General features: G+C 54.0%; 1 protein-coding gene across 1 annotated transcript; it reads left to right on the top strand.

The window, feature by feature from the left end:
• The first annotated feature begins 2,161 nt into the window (after positions 1-2,161).
• Positions 2,162-24,527, top strand: LOC123358234 (arachidonate 12-lipoxygenase, 12R-type-like). The gene is made up of 14 exons (XM_045000901.1): positions 2,162-2,308; positions 9,573-9,777; positions 11,704-11,788; positions 11,967-12,089; positions 14,376-14,479; positions 14,855-15,027; positions 15,371-15,514; positions 16,226-16,429; positions 16,799-16,885; positions 18,844-19,013; positions 22,023-22,144; positions 22,897-22,997; positions 23,522-23,692; positions 24,348-24,527. The coding sequence occupies exons 1-14, from the start codon at positions 2,162-2,164 to the stop codon at positions 24,525-24,527; spliced, it is 2,016 nt and encodes a 671-aa protein (XP_044856836.1).
• Positions 24,528-25,187: the final 660 nt, after the last annotated feature.

The following is a 25,187-nucleotide window of genomic DNA, read 5'->3' as shown; positions in this document are numbered from 1 at the left end:
TCGCAGGCATTCTCAAAGGCCGTCAGGAAGGTGTCTATGTCCTCCCCCTCCTTACGCCGGGCCAGGAAGCTCTTATTGAAGCTCTTTGTAGGCTTGGGCCCCCCCTCACTCACCGCAGCCGGGGCCTTACTGTTGCTCAGCTGGGCCAGGGCCAGCTCATGTCTGCGCTGCTTCTCCTTCTCCCTCTCCTCGTATTCGCGTTGCTTCTCCTTCTCCTCCCGCTCCTGCTAGCGCTGGGTCTCCTCGTGTTTACGCTGGTTCTGCTTCTCCTCCAGCTCACGCTGGCTTTGTCTCTCCTCATATTCCCTCTGTTCCTTACGCTCCTCCAGCTCTCTCAGTTGTATCTCTCTCTCCAAGTCCAGCCGCCTGCGCTCCACGGAGGCCGAGCGTCGCCGGGACGATCCCCGGCTGGGGGGTGAGCTTCGCCGGGCCGATCCCCTGCTGGCCGGGGGGGTCACGGTGCCCTCGGTAGCTGGGCTCCTCCTCCCCCTCCCCCTAGGCCTAGGGGTGGGAGGTCTCGGGGAGCCCTCAGCGGCCGGCTGACCACTCCCAGCGGGGACAGACACTGGTGCCTGCGCTGCATCTGCCCGGCTGCTTCCCTCAGAGACAGGGATCGGTTCATTCCTGCGATCTCCCTCCTCCAGCCGGGCAATCAGCTGGGCCTTGGTGAGCTTCCCACAGTGCAGCCCCCTCTGCTTGCACTGCTCCACCAGGTCGCACTTGCGCTTCTTGGCATACATCTTCCTGCTGGCCGCTCACAGGCCGGGGTGCTCGCCGCTCCCCACGGGTTCCAGGGGGACCCCTAGTGTGCCAGTCCTTCAGGTCACCACCTCTTTGCCAGGGTCGAGCTGCAGACTCCTCCGCCCCTGGGATCGCTCGCTGTGATCCCCTGGGTGACCCTGTTACTGCAAAGTCCTGCGCTCTGGTCACACTCTGCTAGGGGTTAATCACCCTGCAATCGCCCCTTCGTTTTACTGCTCCCCAGTCACTTACTGCAGGAAGCGCCGTCCACGGGGTGCAGTAGATCCCACCGCTGCCACCATTTGTCACGGAGTGTGGGGGAGTCCGGTCCTGCACCCCTCTTCCTGGACTCACAGTGACTCTCAGCCAGCCAGTAAAACAGAAGGTTTATTGAACAACAGGAACACAGGATACAGCCCAGCTCGTGTTCAGAGCCAGGACCCCTCAATCTGGCCTTTCTGGGGGGTTCAGGGTGCTTGGATCCCAGCCTAGGATCCCCTGAAAACCCACCACCCAGCTCCCAAACTGAAGACTGACTCCACTCCACCCTTCCCTTTGTCTCGCCCCAGCCAGAGGTGACGACCTCCCCTCCCCCAGGCCAGGTTCATGTTACAGCTGAATACCTGGCTCTCACCTATCAACCACACAAACAGTCCCTACTCCATCACATACATACAATCACACTCACGCTCCAACATATATCCTGTCACATCTGCATTTTAATCACCTACCCATCCTTTAACAAAACCATTCAAAAATCAGTGGGACATGGCAGATTTCAATAAGTCTATTCATCCCACTTGTTCTATCGAAAGGAAATGAACAAGATAAGCATGGAAGAGTGGGGAGTTCACACATCTTATTCCACAGTTCAGGAAAACAAAGTTCTACAGTACCAGCAAACGCTTTGTCTCTGGATGTTTTTCTGCAATTAGCACAGACCTTGCAAACTGGCGGGCCTGTTTCAATTAGCACAAACCCAGCAGGCTGAGAGAGCCGGCTGAGAGACATATTTCTTGCTAATGGTCACTCCAAATCCTGGGGTCTGCTGTGGAGTCATTCTTTCTTACATTTCCCATATCAGAAATATACCTGTTATCAATCTAGTCCAATACCTGGGCTGTCACCGCTTTGTTTTATCACCCTGTGCGGGCAGCGAGCGGAGGCCTCCTTAAAGCATTGATTGGAAATGAAAATTAGCCAAGTCAGCCTCACCGCCCTATGCCTGTGTCCAACCCCCTGGACTGGGAGTGGCTGATCCCTGGAAGAACTCGCCACTCACATCACCAATTGCTTAATGAGGGCAGCATAAAAACCAGCAGCGGGGCAGGACTGGGAGATAACCCCGGATCTCCGGCAAGGACGGCCAGCCAGACAAGGGATCCTGCCAGATACGCTCCTCCCTGCCTCACCAACTACGATGGGCACCTACAAAGTCCGTGTCACCACGGGGAACTTCCTGCTAGCGGGGACCTTCAGCTCCATCTCCATCACCCTGGTGGGGACGCACGAGGAGAGCGACAAGAAGCCCCTCGACAACTGGGGGAAGGACTTCAACCCCGGGGCGGTGAGTACTAATAGAACGGGGCCAGGATCTGGGGACAGAACCTCCCAGTAGAAAGTGGGGGGGGGGAGGTTTGCCAATACTCATGAATTGGGGCTGTTTGATCATCAATCCCAGCTTCTGGAGTCATGAGGTTACACTAGGTGACTCTGCATTCATCTGAAAAAATATTGAAGTTTCTAGTCCTTGTGGTTGCATAGAAAACCTGAACTAAGTGCAGCTTAAAAGATCTCCAAATAGTTGGTGATTTTTTAAAATCGCCAGTGCTTGGAGTCATGTGACTATGACAGGAGACTGGCAGCTTTTATTGTGAGAATGTTACTGCTTATGCTAGAGAGGAGAAAGGGTGCAAATTTTCAACTGTAATTTTTTTATGGTGAAAGATGGCTATTTGGCATGACCTTGCACAAATTTGCACTGATTCCACTGAACTGTTTGAGTTCCAAAATAAAAAAATCATAATGTTTCCTTCTTCTCATTTTCAAAATGAAAGTGTTCAATTTTTCTAGGCAATGAGCATTGCTTTTATGTTTCATTTTGTTTAAAACATTAAAAAAAATGCTTGTAATCAAAAGGGAGGGATAGCTCAGTGGTTTGAGCATTGGCCTGCTAAACCCCGGGTTGTAAGTTCAATCCTTGAAGGGGCCACTTAGGGATCTGGGACAAAAATTGGTCCTGCTAGTGAAGGCAAGAGGCTGGACTCGATGACCTTTCAAGGTCCCTTCCAGTTCTAGGAGTTTGGTATATCTCCAATTAAAAAAAAAACAAAACATTTTGTTTCTGGTCGAATGAAATATTTTGTTCAAACTGAAATGATGTCCCCTGACCTTTTGATTCACCAAAAATTTCATTTTTTCGGTTTGACCAGAAATGAATTCCCCCCCACCCCAACTTTGTTAGAATGGATTTTTCAGTTCTGGCAATTCCATGTCCTCATTATACTACGTGGGGAAGATGGTCCAGTGGTTAGAGTAGTTGCCAGGGCTCTGATAGATCCTGGATCTATATTCCCTGTGCTACCGCAGTCTCACTGTGTGAAAGCCTTTCTGTGACTCAGTTTTCCCATCTATATAATGGGGATAACAGCGCTGTACTACTTCACAAAAGTGCTGGGAGGGTAAAGGTGTTAAAGATTCAAGGTGCCTCCATACAGCAGTGGTGGGTGCCAGATAAGTACCTGAAATAGACTAGCTGTAGAAATGCCTCAAAAATGCAAAGCACGCGGGTTACTGCTATTTTTTAAATCTCATGATTTGTAAAACAAACTCTTGATGGCTTGGGAGGGACGCTGCAGGATGGTGCATGTTAGGGGGCTTTCCCTTCACCTCCCCCCCGCACCCCGGTTCTTGCCACGCAGACAGAAAGCAGAAGTTCCAAGTGCAGGCAGTGTGATATTTACTGGGCTTAGTTCCAAGCAAACACCCATCGCGCGACACGTCGGCAGAGTCTATTTCCCAGGGCTCTGTTCCCAGCTCTGACGCTGCAGAGCCCGGCCTGTGTCCCTGTTCCCCATTTCTCCTCCCTCCTCCTCATCAGCCCCAAATATACCAGCCGTGCCCGCCCCTGCTCCCACCGCTTAAGGTCATGTTCCGTTTGGAGGGGCGTGGGTCTGGGGTCTTTGTCCCACCGCTTCTGTACCCCTTGGGAGGGTGTAACGGTGCGGAGGACTCACCACCTGCTGGTTGCTCCGGGGATTAGCTCCGTCCAGCTCCGGAGCGCCCTCTGCAGGGCGTGTCCTGCCCGTGGTCTGCTCCGCTCCACTGTTTCAGACCCACGTTGCTCCCTCGCTCAGCGGGGTTCTCTTTTGGGATGCTGCCCCCCGGCAGTGCCCCCTACTTCGTCCTCACCCCTCTTCCGGGGGTCACGGCCGTCCTGTGGCTCGCACCCGCCGCAGGGGCCAACCACAACCCCAAAGCCTGGCCCCTCGCTGCAGGGGCAAGTTGCAGCCTGTATCGGCCCCGCTCCTCTGTGGCCAGGTGCAGTGCAAGGGGGGGACCCAGGCCCACCCGACCCAGAGACCCTCTAGCTGCAGCCTCCCTGCCCAGCCGAGCCTGATCCTGCTCTGTCTCCAGTGCTCTCCCTGGGAGCCAGTCCTCCTCCCTGGCTTGTTGGGGAGAGACTCCCATCCGCTCTGCTCAGCCGCTCCTTATATCTTCTCTGCCCCAGCAGCTGCCTCCTATCCGGCTCCTAACAAGCCTCACCCTAATTAGCTGCAGGTTTCCACAGCCTCCCTGGCGGCTTCTGCCCCACCCCCTGTGCCACGTGCACCACTACAGAGGGGTAAGGAGCGAGGTTGTGTCCTGGGGAAAACCAGGCTCTTCTCCGGTTTTCAGTGTGTCATATCCCTCCCCCCATCCCTCCTTGCCCCTCCTAACTGGTTGCTTGATCTTGGCTGGAAAGAGGAGTCAGGCAGCCATCCAGTGTATGCTCGTAGATTACACTCCCACCACGTCCTGTAACAGTTTAGTTCCATCTCTTATCACCCCATCTGGCTGTGGGCAGATGTAACACGCCGTGTCTTTCTTTCCTTCCCACCTATTAGCATAAGGATAAAAAAGTCACCCCCTAAATTCTATTTCAGGCTGACAAACAAGCCTGTATCCTCACACTCCACCCCCTTCTCTTTCTTTTCTTCTGGGATCCGCTGGCCCAGGTATCCTGGGAAAAGCCTAGGACATATGGCAACACATTTCCTGATAGGGCCAGGCATCAATGTGGAATGTGCTGATGCTCCATTTACTCCACTGCCCCCTGTGCCCTGCACCTCCCCTCGTGCGGACATCCATATTCCAACGAGTGTGCCAGACGCCCCATCATGGTGTGCCCGAGAGGTTGGGTCCCCGTTATCTGTAACACTGTGGCGGAGGGCCTCTTGTAGAACCGATGTGAATGAAATTGTTTTTAGTTATTCACGGTATCATTGTAACTCCTGTTCACCATTTCATTACACTTGCCATTTTACTTACAGTACAACTTCTGTTCACCATTTCATTACACTTGCCATTTTGCCTACATTGTAACTTCTGTGCAAAACCCATTTTAAAATGCTTACTCCATTTTGTAGAAGGCATGTGCTGCAGCCTCCATTTTTGCAAGCCATGCTGTAATTTTATTAGTCTAGTTGAGATGTGTGAATGAGGTATGTATGGGTGACAGAATCAACCTCCAGCACCAGCCTGTCCTGATAAAATAAAGTTCAAATACCAACGGCTGAAGAACTAGACAACAGCCCTAAACAAAGCAAGAAGCATCCACCCTAAAAAGAAAAGGACGAAAGAAACAACAGAAAAAAAATCAAAGCCAGGCCCCAGGCTGACAGTCACGCCTGCAATTGACGGGTGATCAAGCACCAGACCCAGAGGCGGCGTGACACAGCGAGACCTAGAGACTTTGAATCCGAACTAAAAGCCTATAAAAAGGAAGGGTGAGATGAGAGACTTTGGGTAACGTTCTGCTATCAACATCAAGGAGCATCGGTGCGCGCCCAACAGAGACCCAGCTCCTCCTCGTGCTCAGCTTTCCTGGCCAGTGAGCTGCCACGAGCTACGATCCCAAGCTGCGAACTCAAGCTACAATCAGGACCGGTAACTATCCGGCAGCTGCAGAACATTTTGGGGTGTGTGTGTGTATAAGCATTGAAGTATTTACTAATAGTTACAGATCCATAATAAATGTGGCATCTTTGTCTTGACCCCTAAAACAATCCTGTATGAGTTTGTCTGTACAACACTCTTCCATGATAATTAGTGGTTGTACCTTGTGGGTCTGTGCCCCCCTTACCCACTGCAGTAGACATTGCAAAATTAGCCTAATTAACAACAGGCCAATAGCCATAATAATCCACAGTAACATCGGGAGCCCTGATCATTGTAATATAGTCCAACATCCAGGCCACCACCAGAACTGCTTCTCCTCCTGTGACAGGGTCAAGCTCTTTTAACACCATTCTGGAAGTGTATATTTTAAATCTGTCCAGTTGTTGGCAGTGGCAGTGAGCTGCTCCTGCCAGTTTCATGTGCTGTTGTCCGTATTATGAGTCCACTGGATAGTCACAGGCAAATGCATGTAACCCTTCTGCCTGTCTGAGTTGGCAGCAACAAGGGCTGGGTTCAGTTTCTATAACGCAACGCAAAACCGTCTCAAGCCCCCACCCAGTGACCTGGGACAATTACATACCACCCCCCGGGTGCCTCTGGGAGGCGATACTTCCCCTCTCGCAAGCACGGAGTCTGAGTGTAGCAAAATCTTTTTAATAAAGGAGGGAAACAATGCGGCATTATGTTGGGGAAACACCACAAACAGGATTCATAACACAAACCATGAGCAAAAGGCCCACCCCCAAGCTAGTTTGGCAGTGTCCTTTTCCCCTCAGGGTCTTAAGTCCAACCACCCAAAAGATCACCCCAAAATCCCAAAGTCCAACACCCCAAGAGTCCCTTGAGTCCAGCGACCCGAAAATCCCCGCAAAAGTCCAACAACCCAAAAGTCTCTGTCCCTGGTCAGTGTAGCCCCAGAGTTCAAAAGTTTATCTGCAGAGTTCTACCCCCCTCCGCCCCCGCCAGCTGGGTGGAGGGGCGAACGGGGCACACAGAGTGTTAAGGGGCACCTTACGTGGTCCAAGGCCGACTGCCCCGCCTCTCCGTGGGGTTCTGCTGCAGCCTTCACCATGAGCCACTCCACTCCACCAGCCGTCCTGTGAGCTGCTCCCGCCGTCCCACGAACTGCTCCACTCGACTCCGCTCCACTCGCCATCCTGCGGGCCACTCCAGCCAGCCTGCAAACTGCTCTGCTCTGCTCCACTCCACTCCGCTCACCGTCACATGGGCCATCCGCTCCGCTCCACTCCACTCGCCATCCCGCAAATGGCTCAGCTCAGTTCCGCTCCACTCGCCGTCCCAAGGGCCATCCGCTCTGCTCACCAGCCTGCAAACAGCTCAGCAGAAGTTGCTGTATTCCTTGGGGGAGTCACAGCCTGGTGTCTAAAGAGACAGAAGAGAAGCTGCCGAACTGCCACTGATATGTTTCACGGTAGGCCCTAGAGGGCAACACCAGGACTTACGATCTGCATCTATTCGGAAAACGAACTCCATCTACTTTTTGCAAGCACTAGATCTCACCACAGCAGCGTTAAGTGCAGTGCCAGCCCCGAGCTGCTTCTCCTTTGGGGTGGCAGGCCTGGTGTTTTGGTGAGTAGCCAGCACCAGGGGCTGGAGATCACAGGGGAACAGTTCACAGGGACTGTAATGCCCAGGGGACAGGGCAGGCTAAGGGAGGGGAGGCTAGAGAAAGACTCAAGGGGTTGACTAGCCGGGATGTCAATTGGTATCAGAGACATCCGGGGTGATGTTTGGAGTTTTCATGGAGGGCTGGAAGATCTGGTGCATGGGGCCGGGCCAGCCGGTTGGGTGGAGATCAGGTGAGGCAGTGGGGCAGGGCCGGGCAAAGCCATGGGGCAGGGCTGGGTGAGGCATCAGGCATCAGTCTGTGGCTCAGCCAGCTTCCTCTGTCTCTTGGGGTCTTTATAGTCTGGGTACCCACAGAGAGCATGGCCAGCGCAGCCCATCAGGGGCCTGGGCCGCTGCTGCCCTGGGGCTGTAGGTTCAAGGCTCAGGAGGGTGCCCAAGGACCTGGAAGCCTGGGGTTCAATTCTGGGGCCCTGGTGGGGCCCTGGTGAGTGGGGTGTGATGGGTTTGGTCACAGAGACCCCCTTGGGACTGTTACCTGATGTGCTGAAATTACTTCTGAGCCCATTTTCCCTGCCAGCTTAGGACTCCAGACACGTTAGCCTGGGGCAAACACAGACCCAGGTCTGAACCATGTCCCCCAAAGCTGCAGACTTAACTGAAAACAGCTCAGCAAGTGCTCCTGTCTCCAGCACCCAGCTCCCAATGGGATCCAAACCCCAAATAAATCCATTTTACGCTGGCTGCAGGGTAAACTCATAAATTGTCCGCCCTCTATGAGAGAGATGCACAGCTGTTTGCTCCCTCAGGTATTAATCACTTACTCTGGGTTAGTTACTAAACAAAAGTGATTTTATTAAGTATAAAAGGAGGATTTAAGTGGTTCCAAGTGATAACAGCCAGAACAAAGTAAGTTTACCAAGCAAAATACAACAAAACCCGCACGTCTAAGCCTAATGCATTAAGAAACAGAATACAGGTAAATCTCACCCTCAGAGATGTTCTTTCCCAGACTAGACTCCTTCCTAGTCTGGGCCCAATGCTGTCTCCTGGTACAGCCCTTGTTAGTTACAGCTCAGGTGGTAACACGAGGATTTCTCATGACTGGCAGCCCCCCCCCTTTCTTCTCTTCCACCCCCTTTTATAGCTTTGGTCTTTCTGCGTCTCCACCCCTCCTTCTAAATGGAAAAGCGCCAGGTTTACTATGGATTCCAGTTCAGGTGACATGATCACATGTGACTGTAAGACTTCATTACCCACTTGCTGGCGTACACGTATCCAGGAAGGCTGCTGAGTAAAGAGAGCCATTTACAAGCAATTCTCCTAGTCAATAGGAGCCATCAAGATTCCAAGCCGCCCTTAATGGCCCACACTTTGCATAATGACAATAGGACCTCAGAGTTATATTTCATATTCCTAGTTTCAGATACAAGACTGAGACATTCATACAAATAGGATGACCACACGCAGTAGATTATAAGCTTTGTAATGATACCCTACCAGAGACCTTTTGCATAAAGCATATTCCAGTTACATCATATCCACACTAATAAAAAATATTTTTATAAAACATAGGGAGTGCAACCTCACATGGGGCGTGCCTCTCATTAAACCGCAAGGCATGGATGGGGTGGGCTGAGCTCACGGTCGAGGGCTTGGATGGACGGGGGCAGGATATCAGCCTCTGCTTTAACTGAGGCCAAGTTTAGATGCACACGGCTGCTCTGGCCTGTTTCTGGCAGCTTCTAAAACACGGTGGGCGCCGCTAGAGGGCTCACAAAAGCTTTAAAGGGATTGGGCCCTTCTCCTATACACGGCTCGGCTATGCTGAGCTACCTCAAGCTGTAGTGAAATCGGAAAACCTTGGCCTCTCCCTCCAGGCTAATGAAAGGCAGGTGCTGAGTAGAACAGTGGTTGCGACAGTGCCCTGGCCGAGCTGTGTTTCCTTGGAGACTTTCACACAATGGAGGCACAGGAGGCCAACAAGTATTTTATTTGTGGGTGGGGGGGGTGGAGACAGATGCTGCTGGATTAATCCCTGAGTCACACTCTCATGCTCTGGTTCTTCTCTCACCCCGCTGCAGGTGGAAGAGTTCAAACTATGCTGCCAGCGCTGGCTGGGGGACATCGTCCTGGTGCGGCTCCACAAGGAGCCCTACTCCTTCTACCCCACCGACAACTGGTACTGCAGCTTCGTGGAGGTCGTCTCCCCCCACGGCCAGACCTACCGCTTCCCCTGCTACCAGTGGGTCGAGGGCTACCGCACGCTGGAGCTGCGGGAGGGCAAAGGTAGGGGGCTGCGGGCTGGGGGCCAGCCTGGGGCCACTTGGGCTCATAGGGCTGGGGGAGGAATAGCTCAGTGGTTTGAGCAGTGGCCTGCTAAATCCAGGGTTGTGAGTTCAATCCTTGAGGGGGCCACTTAGGAATCTGGGACACAATCAGTACTTGGTCCTGCTAGTGAAGGCAGGGGCTGGACTAAATGACCTTTCAAGGTCCCTTCCAGTTCTAGGAGATAGCTAGCTATTAAATCAATGGAGATATCCTATTTATCCCAGCAAACACCCCCCTCTATCTTTCCATCCATCCCTATACTCCACCTCTAGCTACCCATCCCCATTTCACCCCCTCTATTTATTCATCCCTGTACACACCCTTGTATCTATGTATTCCTGTACACACCTCTGTCTATCCCACCCCTCTATCTATTCATCCCCGTACACACCCCTGTATCTATCCATCCATCCTCATACTACTTCTGTATCTATCCATCCCCGTACACACCCATTAATCTAGCCAACCCCATACACTCTCTCTCTCTATCCTTCCCCGAAAACAGCCTTTTGTCTATCCCTTCCCATACACCTCATTTATCTATCTATCCCCATACACAACCTTCCGTCTATCCATCCCACACACACCCCTGTCTATCCATCCCCATACACCTCCTATATCCATTCATCCCCATCCACATCCTTCTATCCATTCATCCCCGTCCACATCCTTCTGTCTATCCAGTCGTGTCCACCCCTCTATCTCTCCATCTCCATACATTACCTCTATGTATCCCTCCCCGTACACGCCCCTTCTATCTGTCCATCCCCGTACACCCCCTATATTTATCCATCCCCGTATAACCCCTTTATCTATCCATTCCTGTCGATACCCCTCTATCTAGCTATCCTCATACACACCTCTCTATCTACCCATCCATCCCCATACACCCCCTCTGTCTATCCATCCCTGTCCACACCCCTGTATCTATCCCTCTCAAGGAACTCCCTCCAGCTATCCATCCCTCGCCATACACCCAGTCCATTTATCCATCCCCATGCAACCCCTCCATCTATGCATCCATGTCCATACCGCTCCATCCATCCATCCCCATCCCCACCCCTCTACCTATATATCCCCTCCACACCCCTCTATCTATCCATCCCCATACATCTCCTCTATCTAGCAATCCCTGTACATCCCCTCTATCTATCCATCCCTGTACACACCTTCTGTCTATCCAACCCCATCCACCCCTCTATCTATCCATCCCCATACATCTCCTCTATCTAGCAATCCCTATACATCCCCTCTATCTATCCATCCCTGTACACACCTTCTGTCTATCCAACCCCGTCCACCCCTCTATCTATCTATCCATCCTTGTACACACCCCTCTAGCTATCCATCAGTACCCATACACTCCCGGTATTTATCCATCCCTGTACACACCTTTCTGTCTATCCAACCCCGTCCTCCTCCTATCTATCCATACACATATACCCCCTCTACCTATCCAACCCCGTACACACACCCCATATATCGAACCCATACACACCTCTCTATCTAGCCATCCCTGTACACCCCCTCCATCTAGCAATCCTGATACACCCCCTTTATCTATCGATCCCCATACATGCCTTCTGCTATCCAGCCCCGGATACACACCCATATCTAGCCATCCCTGTACACACCCCCATCTATCCAGCCCCGTACATACTCTTCTATCTATTTATCCCCATGCATCCCCTCTATCTATCCATCCCTGTACAACCCCTCTATCTGTCCATCCCCATCTACACCCCTCTATCTATCCATCCCGATACACCCCCTCTGTCTATCCATCCCCGTACAAACCCTTTTATCTATCGATCTATCGATCTATCTATCTATCTATCCCATACACATCCCTGTCTCTCTCTCACGTTCTCTCCTCTCCCCCAGGCCAGACGGTTTGCGATGATGCCGATTCCCCGTTGCTGCTGGAGCAGCGGCAGGCTGAGCTGACGCACCGGCGCGAGTGCTATGGGTGAGTGAGAACCCAGTGGGGGTTGAGGGAGATCCCCGGGGCTCAGGGCTGTGCAGGGTCCCAGGGATGGAGGTGGTGGTAGAAACCACAAAACAGGTAGGCCCGGGACTGCGGCTGAGTGATGGTCGGGGCAGCAGCAGGCCAGGAGTAACATCTCCTGCCGTCTCTCCCTGCCCAGGTGGAAGGAGTTTGTTCCTGGACTGCCCCGGTGCCTGGACGTGGACAACATCAGTGATCTGGACTCTAACTCCACGTACTCCTTAACCAAGAGCACCAACTTCCTGCTGCGCGCGGGGAACGCGTGAGTGCGGCTTCCCCACGGCCCAGATGTGTTCCCAGCGACCGGCCGCTAGGCCTGCCCCTAGAAACTACCCCCAACCCCCTACCGTAATCGTAACCCTGTACCCAACCCTGTACAGTAACCATAACCCTGTACCCAACCCTGTACAGTAACCCCAACCCTGTACACTAACCCTAACCCTGTACCCAACCCTGTACACTAACCCTAAGCCTGTGCACTAACCCTAGCCCTGTGCCCAACCCTGTACACTAACTCTAACCCTGTGCCCAACCCTGTACACTAATCCTAACCCTGTACCCAACCCTGTACAGTAACCCTAATCCTGTACACAACTATGTACAGGAACCCAGTATGATAAACAACGCTGCACACTAACCCTAACCCTGTACACAACCCTGTACAGTAACCCTAACCCTGTACCCAGCCCTGTACAGTAACCGCTAACTCTGTACCCAACCCTGTACACTAACCCTAACCCTGTATCCAACCCTGTACACTAACCCTAACCCTGTACACTAATCCTAACCCTGTACCCAACCCTGTACACTAACCCTAACCCTGTACACTAATCCTAACCATGTACCCAACCCTGTACACTAACCCTAACCCTGTACACTAATCCTAACCCTGTACCCAACCCTGTACACTAATCCTAACCCTGTACACTAACCCTAACCCTGTACCCGACCCTGTACACTAACCCTAACCCTGTGCACAACCCTATAGAGTAATCCTAACCCTGTACACTAACCAAGCCATATACACAACCCTACACAGTAACCCTAAGCCTATACACCAGGGGTCAGCAACCTTTCAGCAGTGCTGTGCCGAGTCTTCATTTATTCACTATAATTTAAGGTTTCGTGTGCTGGTAATACATTTTAACGTTTTTAGAAGGTCTCTTTCTATAAGTCTATAATATAGAACTAAACTATTGTTGTATGTAAAGTAAATAAGGTTTTTAAAATGTTTAAGAAGCTTCATTTAAAATTAAATTAAAATGCAGAGCCCCCCGGACCGGTGGCCAGGACCCAGGCAGTGAGAGTGCCACTGAAAATCAGCTCGCGTGCCGCCTTCGGCACACGTGCCATAGGTTGCCTACCCCTGCTGTACACTAACCCTAAACCTATACACTAACCCTAACCCTATATCACAACCCTACCCAGTCACCTTAACCCTATATACTAACCATACCCCATACACAATTCTATGGAGTAACCCTAAACCAATAAACAACCCTACACTAACCATATCCCTATACAAAACACAGTATAGTAACCCTAAGCCTGTACATTAATCGTAACCCTATACACTAACCTTACACAGTAACCCGAACCCTTCATCAAGACCTCCCCCTTCCTCGAGCACGGGGCCAATGTGTGACTGCCGGCCCCCCCAGCCCAGGTCATTCCCAGAGACTAAACCCAAACCCTAACCCTAACCCTGTACTATCTCCTTTCCCTAATCCTACCCTAACCCATATCCCATACCCTTTCTCTCACTCCGCCTGTGCCCTATAGTCCTTCCCTAGCCCTAACCCGACTATGTAGCCTGATGCCATTCCGTAACCTTAACTCTGACCCTTCCCCAAGACATCCACCTTCCTGCAGTGCGGGAGGGATGTGTGTGTGTGCAGCCCAGCCCCCAAGGCCCAGCCCCAGGGACTAACCCTTAACCCTCCTCTATACCCTAACCCTTATCCCTAGCCCTCCTCTATACCCTAACTCTATCTATTCCCATACACATCCATTCTCTCTCTCTCTCTCTCTCTCTCCATCCCCACCCATCAATCTATCTATCCATCCCCAGACATCCCCTTGTTATATCCTTGGGGGCAGCTGGTTTAGGAAGCAATCACTTGAGGCCAGACAGCAGACAGCTAACAAAACTACCCTTTTATTTACAGACACAGAGCTCACCCAACCGGCCGAAGCCGGCCGGGCTATCCCCTAATAATCTAACTCAGTTGCCATAGGAACAAAACCCATGAAAACCACATACACAACACCCTCATCCCATATTACTCACTCTAGTCCTTGTGGTAGGGGAGAAGAGCTTGAAAACCCAGGTGTCACCATCCCAACCGTGCTGCCTGAGTCTGCTGAGAGCCTGAGCCCATCGCTCTGACAGGGGGCAGCTGCTCCGAGCGTGGCTCCACTTTGCCACCAGTGCATCTCTGGGGGGAGGGGGGGCAAAGGGGGGCCCTATTTGTTATTGTGGGGGGCAGAAAGGGCCATCCCCATCTCACCCCGCCAAGGGGCTCTCGCATGTCTCTCTGCCCCCCAGGAAGTTGGAGCTGTGGCTGAAGGGTTTCCTGAGCTGCACCAACTCCTGGACGAAGCTGGACGACATCAACAAGGTTTTCTGCTTCAACAAGACCCCGGTCACAGGTGGGTGACCCCCCACCCCCACCCCGAGCCCTGCTCGCCTGGGCCCACTGGAGCCCCCCCTCACAGAGCAGGGTGATTGGGACGGGTGTGACGCAAGCGGCTGGAGACCCCAGCGCTGCTTGTGCCTGGCCCTGCCCAGAGCTTCCCAACCACGATCAGGGACCCCCCACCAGCCTTGTGCCAGGTGTTGCCCAGACTCCCTCCGAGATCAGGCCCCCTCTCATGCTGGACCGTTAGCCCCGTTCTCCAGTGTGGGGAGGCCATGGCCCCGAGAGACGCTGAAAGCTGCCCCAGGCACCCTGAGCAGGACTCGAACCCGGCTCCCCTGAGTCCCGGCCCATTAACCCCGCGGCTGCCCTGCCCGTGTCCCCCCAGAGTACGTGCGGGCGCACTGGCGAGAGGACACGTTCTTCGGGTACCAGTTCCTGAACGGGGCGCACCCCATGGTGATCCGGCGCTGCACGGAGCTCCCCTGCAACTTCCCCATCACGCCGGCCATGGTGACCTCCTCCCTGGGGGAGAGCTGCAGCCTGCAGGACGAGCTGGAGGTAAGTGGGGCGCCGGGGACACCCCTGGGGGGGACTCGGCCACGGTCTGAGCTCTCGCTCCGGCTCCCTCCCCAGCTTCACTCCGGGCACCAGCAGCCACGGGTCAGCGGTGTCCAGCGGGCCCAATTCCAGCCCCAGTGGCTGCGCTCGCACTGGCCACTCGGCTCCAGGGGCTAGTCCCAGGGCACTGCTGTGGGGAAGCTCACAGCACTGGGAGAGGCACTGCTGTGGGGAAGCTCACAGCACTGGCATCCCAGCTTTCCCCCATTCCCCGGGGTCCCCACTCTGCACCCTGGGATGTGCTGGCCCCTGCACTCTGCTCTGCTCCCCCTGTGCCTTGCAGAAAGGGAACATCTTCCTCGCTGACTATAAAATCCTGGAGGGCGTCCCGGCCAACACGATCAACGGCTACCAGCAGTACATCGCCGCGCCCCTCTGCCTGCTGCACCTGCAGCCCTCCGGGGAGCTCGTCCCCATAGCCATTCAGGTAACGGCCCCCACATGCTGCCTGGCGGGGCCCCCATGCAGCCTCCATCCCTACACAGTCCCAGGGCTGGGCATTGTCATCTAAGGGACTGGCCCAGGGAGAGAACCCAGGAGTCCTTGCACTCAGCCCCCCCTGCTCTAACACACTAGACCCCACTCCCCTCCCAGAGCTGGGGAGAGAACCCAGGAGTCCTGGCTCCCAGTCCCCCCTGCTCTGACCACCAGCCCCCACTCCCCTCCCAGAGCCGGGGAGAGAACCCAGGAGTCCTGGCTCCCAGTCCCCCCTGTGCTAACCCACTAGACCCCATTCCCCTCCCAGAGCCGGGGAGAGAACCCAGGAGTCCTGCAACTCAGCCCCCGCCCTCCCCCGCTGTAACCACTAGACCTCCCCACTTCTTCCCTTACAGAGCCAGGGAGAGAAACCAGGAGTCCTGGTTCCCTTATCCCCCTACACCCTTCTGTGTCTGCATGCGTGTGCCCACTTGCTTGTATATGCACATGCCAGCTCTGCGTGTGTGCCCAGTTGTGTGTGTACACACACCCCAGCTCTGTGTCTCCTCTTTCTAACACTGGATTTGTGGCACCATCATGTCCCCTCATCCTGGCCCCCGGGTCCCAGTCCCTGGGCTCCCCTGGGGGAAGCAGCAGGATTCACACCCCCGGCTTGCACCAACCCGCCCCCCACACCCCTCCTGTGTCTCTCCCACCACAGCTCAGCCAGTGCCCAGGCCCCGACAGCCCCATCTTCCTGCCCAGCGACTCCGAGTGGGACTGGATCCTGGCCAAGACCTGGGTGCGCTACGCCGAGTTCCTGGTGCACGAGGCCATCAGCCACCTGCTGCTCACCCACCTGATCGACGAGGCCTTCGCCCTGGCCACCCTGCGCCAGCTGCCCATGTGCCACCCGCTCTTCAAGGTGAGAGAGGGGCCGGGCTGGCCACCCCCCACCCCCAGCCAGCTGTGCCCAGATGTGCGGGAGAGAAGAGCCCAGCAGGGGGAGCCTGCCAGACGGGCCCCGCTGCCGGCGTCCAGTTGTGCCCAGCCGCACGTGCGTGTGCCTGGCGGGTGCTTGTGCCTGGCGTGCCAGGCCGGGCGTGCCCCACGCTGGCCGTGTTCTACCCATCGCGGTCCAGCACCTTCTGACCTTGTGGAAGAAGGGGGAGAAGTAGCTGCTGCTGGTTTCTTGGAGGGGCCAGGTCCTTGCCCCCTCGGATATGTGCAGGGGCGGCGGTGGGGAGAGGCTCCCTGCTTGCCCTCACCCATCCCTGTCTCTTCCCCTCCCTAGCTGCTGCTGCCCCACACCCGCTACACGCTGCACATCAACGTCGTGGGCAGGACCCTGCTACTCGGAGGCGGAGGGAACATCGAAAGGGTGAGAGGACCCCACGGTCAGGGGCACTGGACCCCGCTCCCCTTCCAGAGCTGGGGAGAGAACTCAGGAGTCCTGGCTCCCAATCCCCCCTCCTGGGCCCCAGCTCCTCCTGCTCTAACCACTAGGCCCCCACTCCTGTCCCAGAGCCAGGGAGACAACCCAGGAGTCCTGGCTCCCAGCCCCTTCTTCTCTAACCATTAGATCCCACTCACCTCCCATAGCTGGGGACAGAACTCAGGAGTCCTGGCTCCCAGCTCTAACCACTAGCCCCCACTCCCCACCCAGAGCCATGTACTTGGGAGTAAAATGTGCCTGTTTCCGAGGTCCCAGCCTCATCTGGAACCCCTGAAGCTCTCTTCCCGTATTGTCTCACCATGAAAACCACATTGGGAACCTCCTGGAGAGCAGATCCTTTGAGCCAGCCTCCAACTCGGTTGGTCCTGGTGTTTGCACCATACGGCTCTGCGGACGCAACCTCTGCTTTCAGCTCATCGGTACTGTTAGCAATTAACTTCCAGAACTCCTGGAGGACAGGTGAGGTCCCAGCGGGCTGAAGAAGGGCAAACACGGCATCTGCCTTTGAAAAGAAGAACAAAGAGGATCCAGGGAATTATAAACCAGTCGATCTATCTGGAAGATGCTGGAACAAATGATTAAACAATCAATATGTGCCCAGAGGATCATAGGGTTAGAAGGAATGGCCCACATGGATTTGCCAAGAACAAATCATGCCAGACCAACCTAATTTCCTTCTTGGACAGTGTTGCTGGCCTTGTGGCTGGGAAGAAGCAGTAGACGTGATATATCTTGATTTATATCTTGATTTGAGTCTTTTGACACATCCCAGGGAAATTTGGGCTGGATGGAATTACTATGGGTGGTTGAAAGACCAGACGCCAAGAGTGGGTTCTCAACGGTCAGCTGTCAAACAGGGAATCTAGTGGGGTCCCACAAGAGGTCAGGCCTGGTTCGGCGCTATTCATTATTGTCATGAATGACTTGGACTACGGAGAGGAGAGTTTGTTGATATAATTTGAGGCTGACATCAAGCCAGGAGGGGTTGCAAGCACTTAAACGGGCAGGATTAGAACTCAAAGCGACTGTGACAGCTTGGAAAATTGGGCTGAAATCAACAAGCTGAAATTCCATGAAGACAAGTGGGAAGTGCACCACTGAGGAAGGAAAAATCCAATGCCCACCTGGGACATAATTGGCTGCTGGGGGGTCGTACTGCTCAAAAGGATCTGGAAATTATAGTGGAATATAAGGCAACAATTAGACACACTTGGGGAAAAGGATAATATCATTCTAGTCTGTATTAACGAGAGTGTTTTGAGTAAAACCCAGGAGGTCATTGTCTGGCCCTGGTGAGACCTCAGTTGGAGAACTGGGTGCGGGGAGGGCATCACACTTTAGGAGAGAAGTGGCCAAATTGGAGAGAGTCCAGAAAAGAGGAACAAACATGATAAAAGGTTTAGAAACCCTGATCTATGAGGCCAGGTTAAAAAAAAAAGGGCACATTTAGTCCTGAGAGAAGAAGACCGAGAGTGGGGACCTGATAGTCTTCAAATATGTTACAAAGAGGATGATGATTAATTGCTTTCTGGTCCTGCTGAAGGCAGGAGAAGAAGTAATGGGATTAATCTTCAACAAGGGAGATTGAGGTTAGATGTTAGGAAAAGCTTTCTCTCTCTAAAGATAGTTAACTCTGGAGCAAGCACAGAGGTTGTGGAATCTCCAGCATTGGAGGTTTCTAAGAACTGGTTGGACAAACACCGGAGGTTGTGAGGGATTGATCATTTTTGGGGTACAACACAAAGCGAAACATCGGGGAGGCACATTTGTCACGGGGCGTATTGTCCGGCGTCATGTTGTGCTGAAATAGGTCGTGGTGGTATTTCATTCTAACCCGCCCGCTGGCTCAGAGGTTGAAGGCTCTGTCTCTGCTCCCTTCCCAGGGCATGGGCTCGGGGATCGAGGGGACCAAGGTGCTGATGGCCAAGGGCATGTCCTGCCTGACCTACGCCTCCCTCTGCTTCCCTGATGACATCCACGAGCGCGGGGTTGACTGCATCCCCAACTACTACTACAGGGATGATGGGCTGAAGATCTGGTCGGCCATTGAGAGGTAAGGAGCAGGAGCCGGGGCAGAGGGTGGCAAGGAAGCAGATGGCATGTGGGAAATTCCCACCAGCTCAGAGTTGCTTGGAAACACGGCTTTCCTGCCACGTAAAGAATTCAGAGTTAAAAAAAACTGGAATTGCCCAAAAGGCACTTTTTCAGACACCTGCCCCCACGCACCCAGCTAGACTGCATGAAAGCTCCTTGAGCCACTCATGATTCACACAGAGAAGGGCACCAGCTAGTACTGGCCAGCCTTGCACACCAGGACTATACCATCTCGCCCTGGTCAGAAGCCTGGCCAGTTTCCCAGTCCACCCCTCCCTCACTGTGGGACTAAATCGGGGGGCCCAGATAATCTTCATCCAAGAATATTAAAGGAACTGGCACATGAAAATGCAAGCCCATTAGCAAGAATTTTTAATGAATCAGTAAACTCAGGGGTTGTGCCGTACGACTGGAGAATTGCTAACATAGTTCCTATTCTTAAGAAAGGGAAAAAACGTGATCCGAGTAACTATAGGCCTGTTAGTTTGACATCTGAAGTATGTAAGGTCTTGGAAAAAATTTTGAAGGAGAAAGTAGTTAAGAACATTGAGGTCAATGGTAATTGGGACAAAATATAACATGGTTTTACAAAAGGTAGACCTTGCCAAACCAACCTGATCTCCTTCTTTGAGAAGCTAACAGATTTTTTAGACAAAGGAAACGCAGTGGATCTAATTTGCCTCGATTTCAGTAAGGCATTTGACACGGTTCCACATGGGGAATTATTAGCTAAATTGGAAAAGAAGGGGATCAATATGAAAATGGAAAGGTGGATAAGGAACTGGTTAAAGGGGAGACTACAACAGGTCGAACTGTCAGGCTGGAAGGAGGTTACTAGTGGAGTTCATCAGGGATCGGTTTTGGGACCAATCTTATTTAATCTTTTTATTACTGACCTTGGCACAAAAAGTGGGAATGTGCTAATAAAGTTTGCGGATGACACAAAGCTGGGAGGTATTGCTAACACAGAGAAGGACCGGGATATCATACAGGAAGATCTGGATGACCTTGTAAACTGGAGTAATAGTAATAGGATGAAATTTAATAGTGAAAAGTGCAAGGTCATGCATTTAGGGAGTAATAACAAGAATTTTGGTTATAAATTGGGGACGCATCAGTTGGAAGTAACAGAGGAGGAGAAGGACCTCAGAGTATTGGTTGATCACAGGATGACTATGAGCTGCCAATGTGATATGGCTGTTAAAAAATCTAATGTGGTCTTGGGATGCATCAGGCAAGGTATTTCCAGTAAAGATAAGGAGGTGTTAGTACCGTTATACAAGGCACTGGTGAGACCTCATCTGGAATACTGTGTGCAGTTCTGGTCTCCCATGTTTAAGAAGGATGAATTCAAACTGGAGCAGGTACAGAGAAGGGCTACTCGGATGATTCGAGGAATGGAAAGGAGACTGAAAGAGCTTGGCTTGTTTAGCCTAACCAAAAGAAGGCTGAGGGGAGATACGATTGCTCTCTATAAATAGATCAGAGGGATAAATATCAAGGAGGAAGAGGAATTATTTAAGCTCAGTACCAATGTGGACACCAGAACAAATGGATATAAACTGGACACTAGGAAGTTTAGACTTGAAATTAGACAAAGGTTTCTAACCATCAGAGGAGTGAAGTTCTGGAACAGCCTTTCAAGGGGAGCAGTGGGGGCAAAAGACATATCTGGCTTCAAGACTAAGCTTGATAAGTTTATGGGGGGGATGGTAGGATGGGATAGCCTAATTTTGGCAATTAATTTGGCAATCATTGATTCTCAGCAGGTACGTATGCCCAGTGGTCTGTGATGGGATGTTAGATGGGATGGGATCTGAGTTACTACAGAGAATTCTTTCCTGGGTGCTGGCTGGTGGGTCTTGCCCACATGCTCAGGGTTTAACTGATCGCCATATTTGGGGTCGGGAAGGAATTTTCCTCCAGGGCAGATTGGCAGAGGCCCTGGAGGTTTTTCGCCTTCCTGTGCAGCATGGGGCACGGGTCACTTGCTGGAGGATTCTCTGCACCTTCAGGTCTTTAAACCACGATTTGAGGACTTCAGTAACTCAGGCATAGGATAGGGGTTTGATACAGTGGTGGGTGGGTAAGATTCTGTGGCCTGCGTTGTGCAGGAGGTCAGACTAGATGATCATAATGGTCCCTTCTGATGAATGATGCATATGGGTTTTCCAGGGAGCTATTTTGAGGTACAGTGTGTCACAGATTCTATTCCCAATACCTGGAGGTTCCCTGGTAACAAGGCAGTGTGGTGCCAATGGTCAGCTTTGGGCACTAAAAAAGTAACCCTACCACAGTGGAAAAGTCAACCCCCATCAAATATTGATGCCTGGCTTGGTGATCTGGCTGACGAATGGCTGGCATTGCGGAGAAAAGGAATGCATGAAAAATTCAAAACAATTTGGGCTGACTTATTAGAGGTCTATGATCAATGTAGACACTGAAGATAGATATGTCACATCCCCTCCCCTGCCTTTATCCTAACCCCTGTCACCTACTTTGTGTGGTAGATTGGTTGGCTTAGGAAAAATGAACGAAAACTTGTAAATACACAAGAATGGAAAGGAAAAGTCAAACTTTTGGGAATTTTGCCCAAAACCAAATTCCAGGAAAAGGTCTCATTGGGGGTGAATGGAAACACTTGGTTTCAGTCAAGCCAAGATGTTTTGTGTCAGTGGCAATGCTTATTTAATGTATTAACTTCCACAAGAGCAAGTGCAATTTGAAATCAAAAGTTCAGCTCTGCTTTAGATGAGATCCAGGATCACCTGGAGGTCAGGGCGGTGGTTTAGCCACCAGGCCATGCTCCCACACCTAGGGAAGGGCGAAGTGGAGGGGACACTAGGTAACGGCCAGGGTGCATGGTACCATTGGGCTGTTTGCAGATGCTGACTGTGACGCTGGTGCACTGGGGAGCGATGTGGCCTGCACTGACCCATCCGGGCTGACACATCTCTGTTCTTTCCAGCTTTGTCTCTGGCATCGTCAGACACTATTACCGCAGCGACGCCCACGTCCTGGCTGACTGCGAGCTGCAGGCCTGGGCAGACGAGATCTTCCGTGAAGGCTTCCTGGGGAACGAGGCATCTGGTAAGGCCCATGTGAACCCAGAGATCTGCAGCCGCTGGTCACTGGGCTCTATGCAGGGGTGTCTGGGGGACATCTCCAGACTGCGTGTCTGTCAGCCAGACCCCAGCTGATGTCAATGGGCATCTCCCCATTGGCATCAATGGGGCCAGATCCCAGCTGGTGTCAATGGGCGTCTCTCCATTGGAGTCAATGGGGCCAGACTCCAGCTGGTGTCAATGGGCGTCTCTCCATTGGAGTCAATGGGGCCGGATCCCAGCTGGGGTCAATGGGCGTCTTTCCATTGGCATCAATGGGGCCAGATCACAGCTGGCGTCAATGGGTGTCTCTCCATTGGCGTCAATGGGGCCAGATCCCAGCTGGTGTCAATGGGCGTCTCTCCATTGGCGTCAATGGGGCCAGATCCCAGCTGGTGTCAATGGTCTTCTCTCCATTGGAGTCAATGGGATCGGATCCCGGTTGGTGTCAATGGGCGTCTCTCCACTGGAGTCAATGGGGCCAGAGACCCTGCAGGGACAGGGTGGCCTGGATCACGGTGGTGGGATGCGGCTGTGGGGTGACTGGGAACGGCCCCGCCGTGGGAACAGGCAGGGCAGGGAGATGGCGCGTGGCTGAGCTGAGACCCGGAGCAGGGGAGCGACTCACTGGGGGAGGCTTCGGCAGAGGGAGGCATCGATCCCGACTCTAGGGGTCCCAGCCCAAGGCCGCAGAGCAGGGCCGGGCCGGGTCAGTGACACCCGTTCTCCATCCCGCAGGCTTCCCCTCGTCCCTGCAGAGCATCCCTGAGCTCATCAAGTACCTGACCATGTGGATCTACTGCTGCTCGGCCCGGCACGCCGCCCTCAACAGCGGGCAGGTAGGGAGAGGCCAGCCTGGGCACTCGGGGGGGGGGCTCATTCCCTACCCCCCACAGGGCCCTTGGGTGCAGCCACCGACACCCCCACCCTGCACCCCCAACACGGGGCCCTGGGGTCCAGCCACTGACATCCCGGCACCCAGCATGGGGACCTGGGATCCCGCCACCAACACCCGCACCCTGCACCCCACCCCAATGACACCTCAATCCCCAGGACCCTGCTCTAGCGGCCAATCCCCCACCCAGCACCCAACCCCAGTGAGATCCTGGACACCTGAGGACCCTGCCACAGCCCCCCAGGACCCTCCCCCACTGCCGCACTCAGTAGCCCAACCCCCCTCCCCCTTGATTCTCCCACCCGTTGGCCGTGGGAGAGATTCCGACCAAGCCCCGGGTGCCCAGGCCTCTTGATTGAGCCAGACCTTCCCTGTACTGGTGCCCCCTGGGCGGGGTGACGAGGGGATCCCTGGCTGGGCTGGGGGGTCCCCGGCTGCTCTGACTGGGGGGGTCTCTCTGGGCCGCAGTACGAGCTCGGCGCTTGGATGCCCAACTTCCCGTCCTCCATGAGGAACCCCCCGCCCCAGGCCAAGGGCACCTCCTCCCTGGAGAGCTACCTGGACACCATCCCGGAGGTCAACAGCACCAGCATCGCCATCTACACCCTCTGGGTCCTCTGCTGCGAGCCGGGGGACTCGGTGAGGACACGGGAGCTAGGGGGCGCTGTGGGGCAGGGAATGGGGCAGGGGCTCAGCAGGGGGCGCTCTCCCCTGGCAGGCGGGGCTGGCCCCAGGGTGGTGCTAGGGGGCGCTGTGGGGCAGGGAGCAGAGCAGGGGCAGCAGGGGGCGTTATACCCTGGCAGGCGGGGCCGGCAGTGGGGGGCGCTGTGGGGCAGGACGGGGGGCTCGGCAGGGGGCGCTCTCCCCTGGCAGGCGGGGCTGGCCCCAGGGTGGCGCTAGGGGGCACTGGGCTGTGGCTGGGGGTGTCTCTTTAATGAGCCTTTCAGCTGAGTTCTCCCCCCCCCCTTGTGGTAACAATAAAGGACCCGCTGACATTTCCCACGAGCTGGGGCATGAACCCAGGTGTCCCGGCCCAGCTGCACTTTGGGGGATTCCGTTCAAACACCCATAAATTCCACCGTGTTGTTTCAACCGGCCACAGGATTCTCCTTCCCTCCCTGGCCTGAACTCTTCCCGGTGTTGCTACACAGCTGTTAAACATCTGCCCTGCGCTCTAGGGCACATGAGGGATCCTTGTGTAACCAGCCGCCCCACCCCAGAGGTGGCCGCATCTCAGCGCCGGACGAGGGAGCCCTTCCGCGCTGTCCCTCACCGCTCTCCCGTTCCCTTGCAGAGACCCCTGGGCACGTACCCAGACGAGCACTTCACGGAGGAGGAGCCCAAGCGGCTGATCGCGGCCTTCCAGGGGCGCCTGGCCCAGATCTCCCAGGAGATCCAAGAGAGGAACAAATCCCTGCCCATCCCCTACCGCTACCTGGATCCCCAACGAATCGAGAACAGCACGTCCATCTGAGCCCGACCGGCGAGCCCCAGGGACGGGCCCCACACGGCCGCTGGCAACGCTGTCCCAGCGATCCTGTCCGGGGGCAATAAACCACAGACTGGTTCCAGAATGGCTGATTCTGTCTAGTGGGGTACAGCATGGGGGGCTGGGAGCCAGGACTCCTGGGTTCTCTCCCCGGCTCTGGGAGGGGAGCGGGGGCTGGTGATTGGAGCAGGGGACTGGGAGCCTGGACTCCTGGGTTCTCTCCTTGCTTCTGGGAAGGGAACGGGGGCTGGTGGTTATAGCAGGAGAGCCAGGACTCCTGGGTTCTCTCCCTGGATCTAGGAGGGGAGTGGGGGCTGGTGAGTTAGAGCAGGGGGGGCTGGTAGCCAGGACTCCTGGGTTCTACAGCTGACTCTGGGAGGGGAGGGGAGTCTAGTTGGTAAAGCAGGGGGGTGCTGGGAGGCAGGACTCCTAGGTTCTATACCTGGATCTGGTGGGTGTGAGGGGGCTGGTGGTTAGAGCAGAGGGGGTGTGATGTTACTGACATAACCTGTAACTGTATAGATCGTAGTTGCAAACACTGTTATATATTTGCAGCAAATGTTGTGCAAAGATTGTTGTGTGAGGTATCTGTGAAAAGGTTATGATTTGCTGATTATGATTATGCTATCTGCATGCATGTATCAT

Source organism: Mauremys mutica, unplaced genomic scaffold, assembly GCF_020497125.1.
Source record: "Mauremys mutica isolate MM-2020 ecotype Southern unplaced genomic scaffold, ASM2049712v1 Super-Scaffold_100033, whole genome shotgun sequence".
Lineage (NCBI taxonomy): Eukaryota > Metazoa > Chordata > Testudines > Geoemydidae > Mauremys > Mauremys mutica.
Note: the sequence above shows the minus strand (reverse complement) of the source record. Positions and strands in the feature narration are given on the sequence as shown.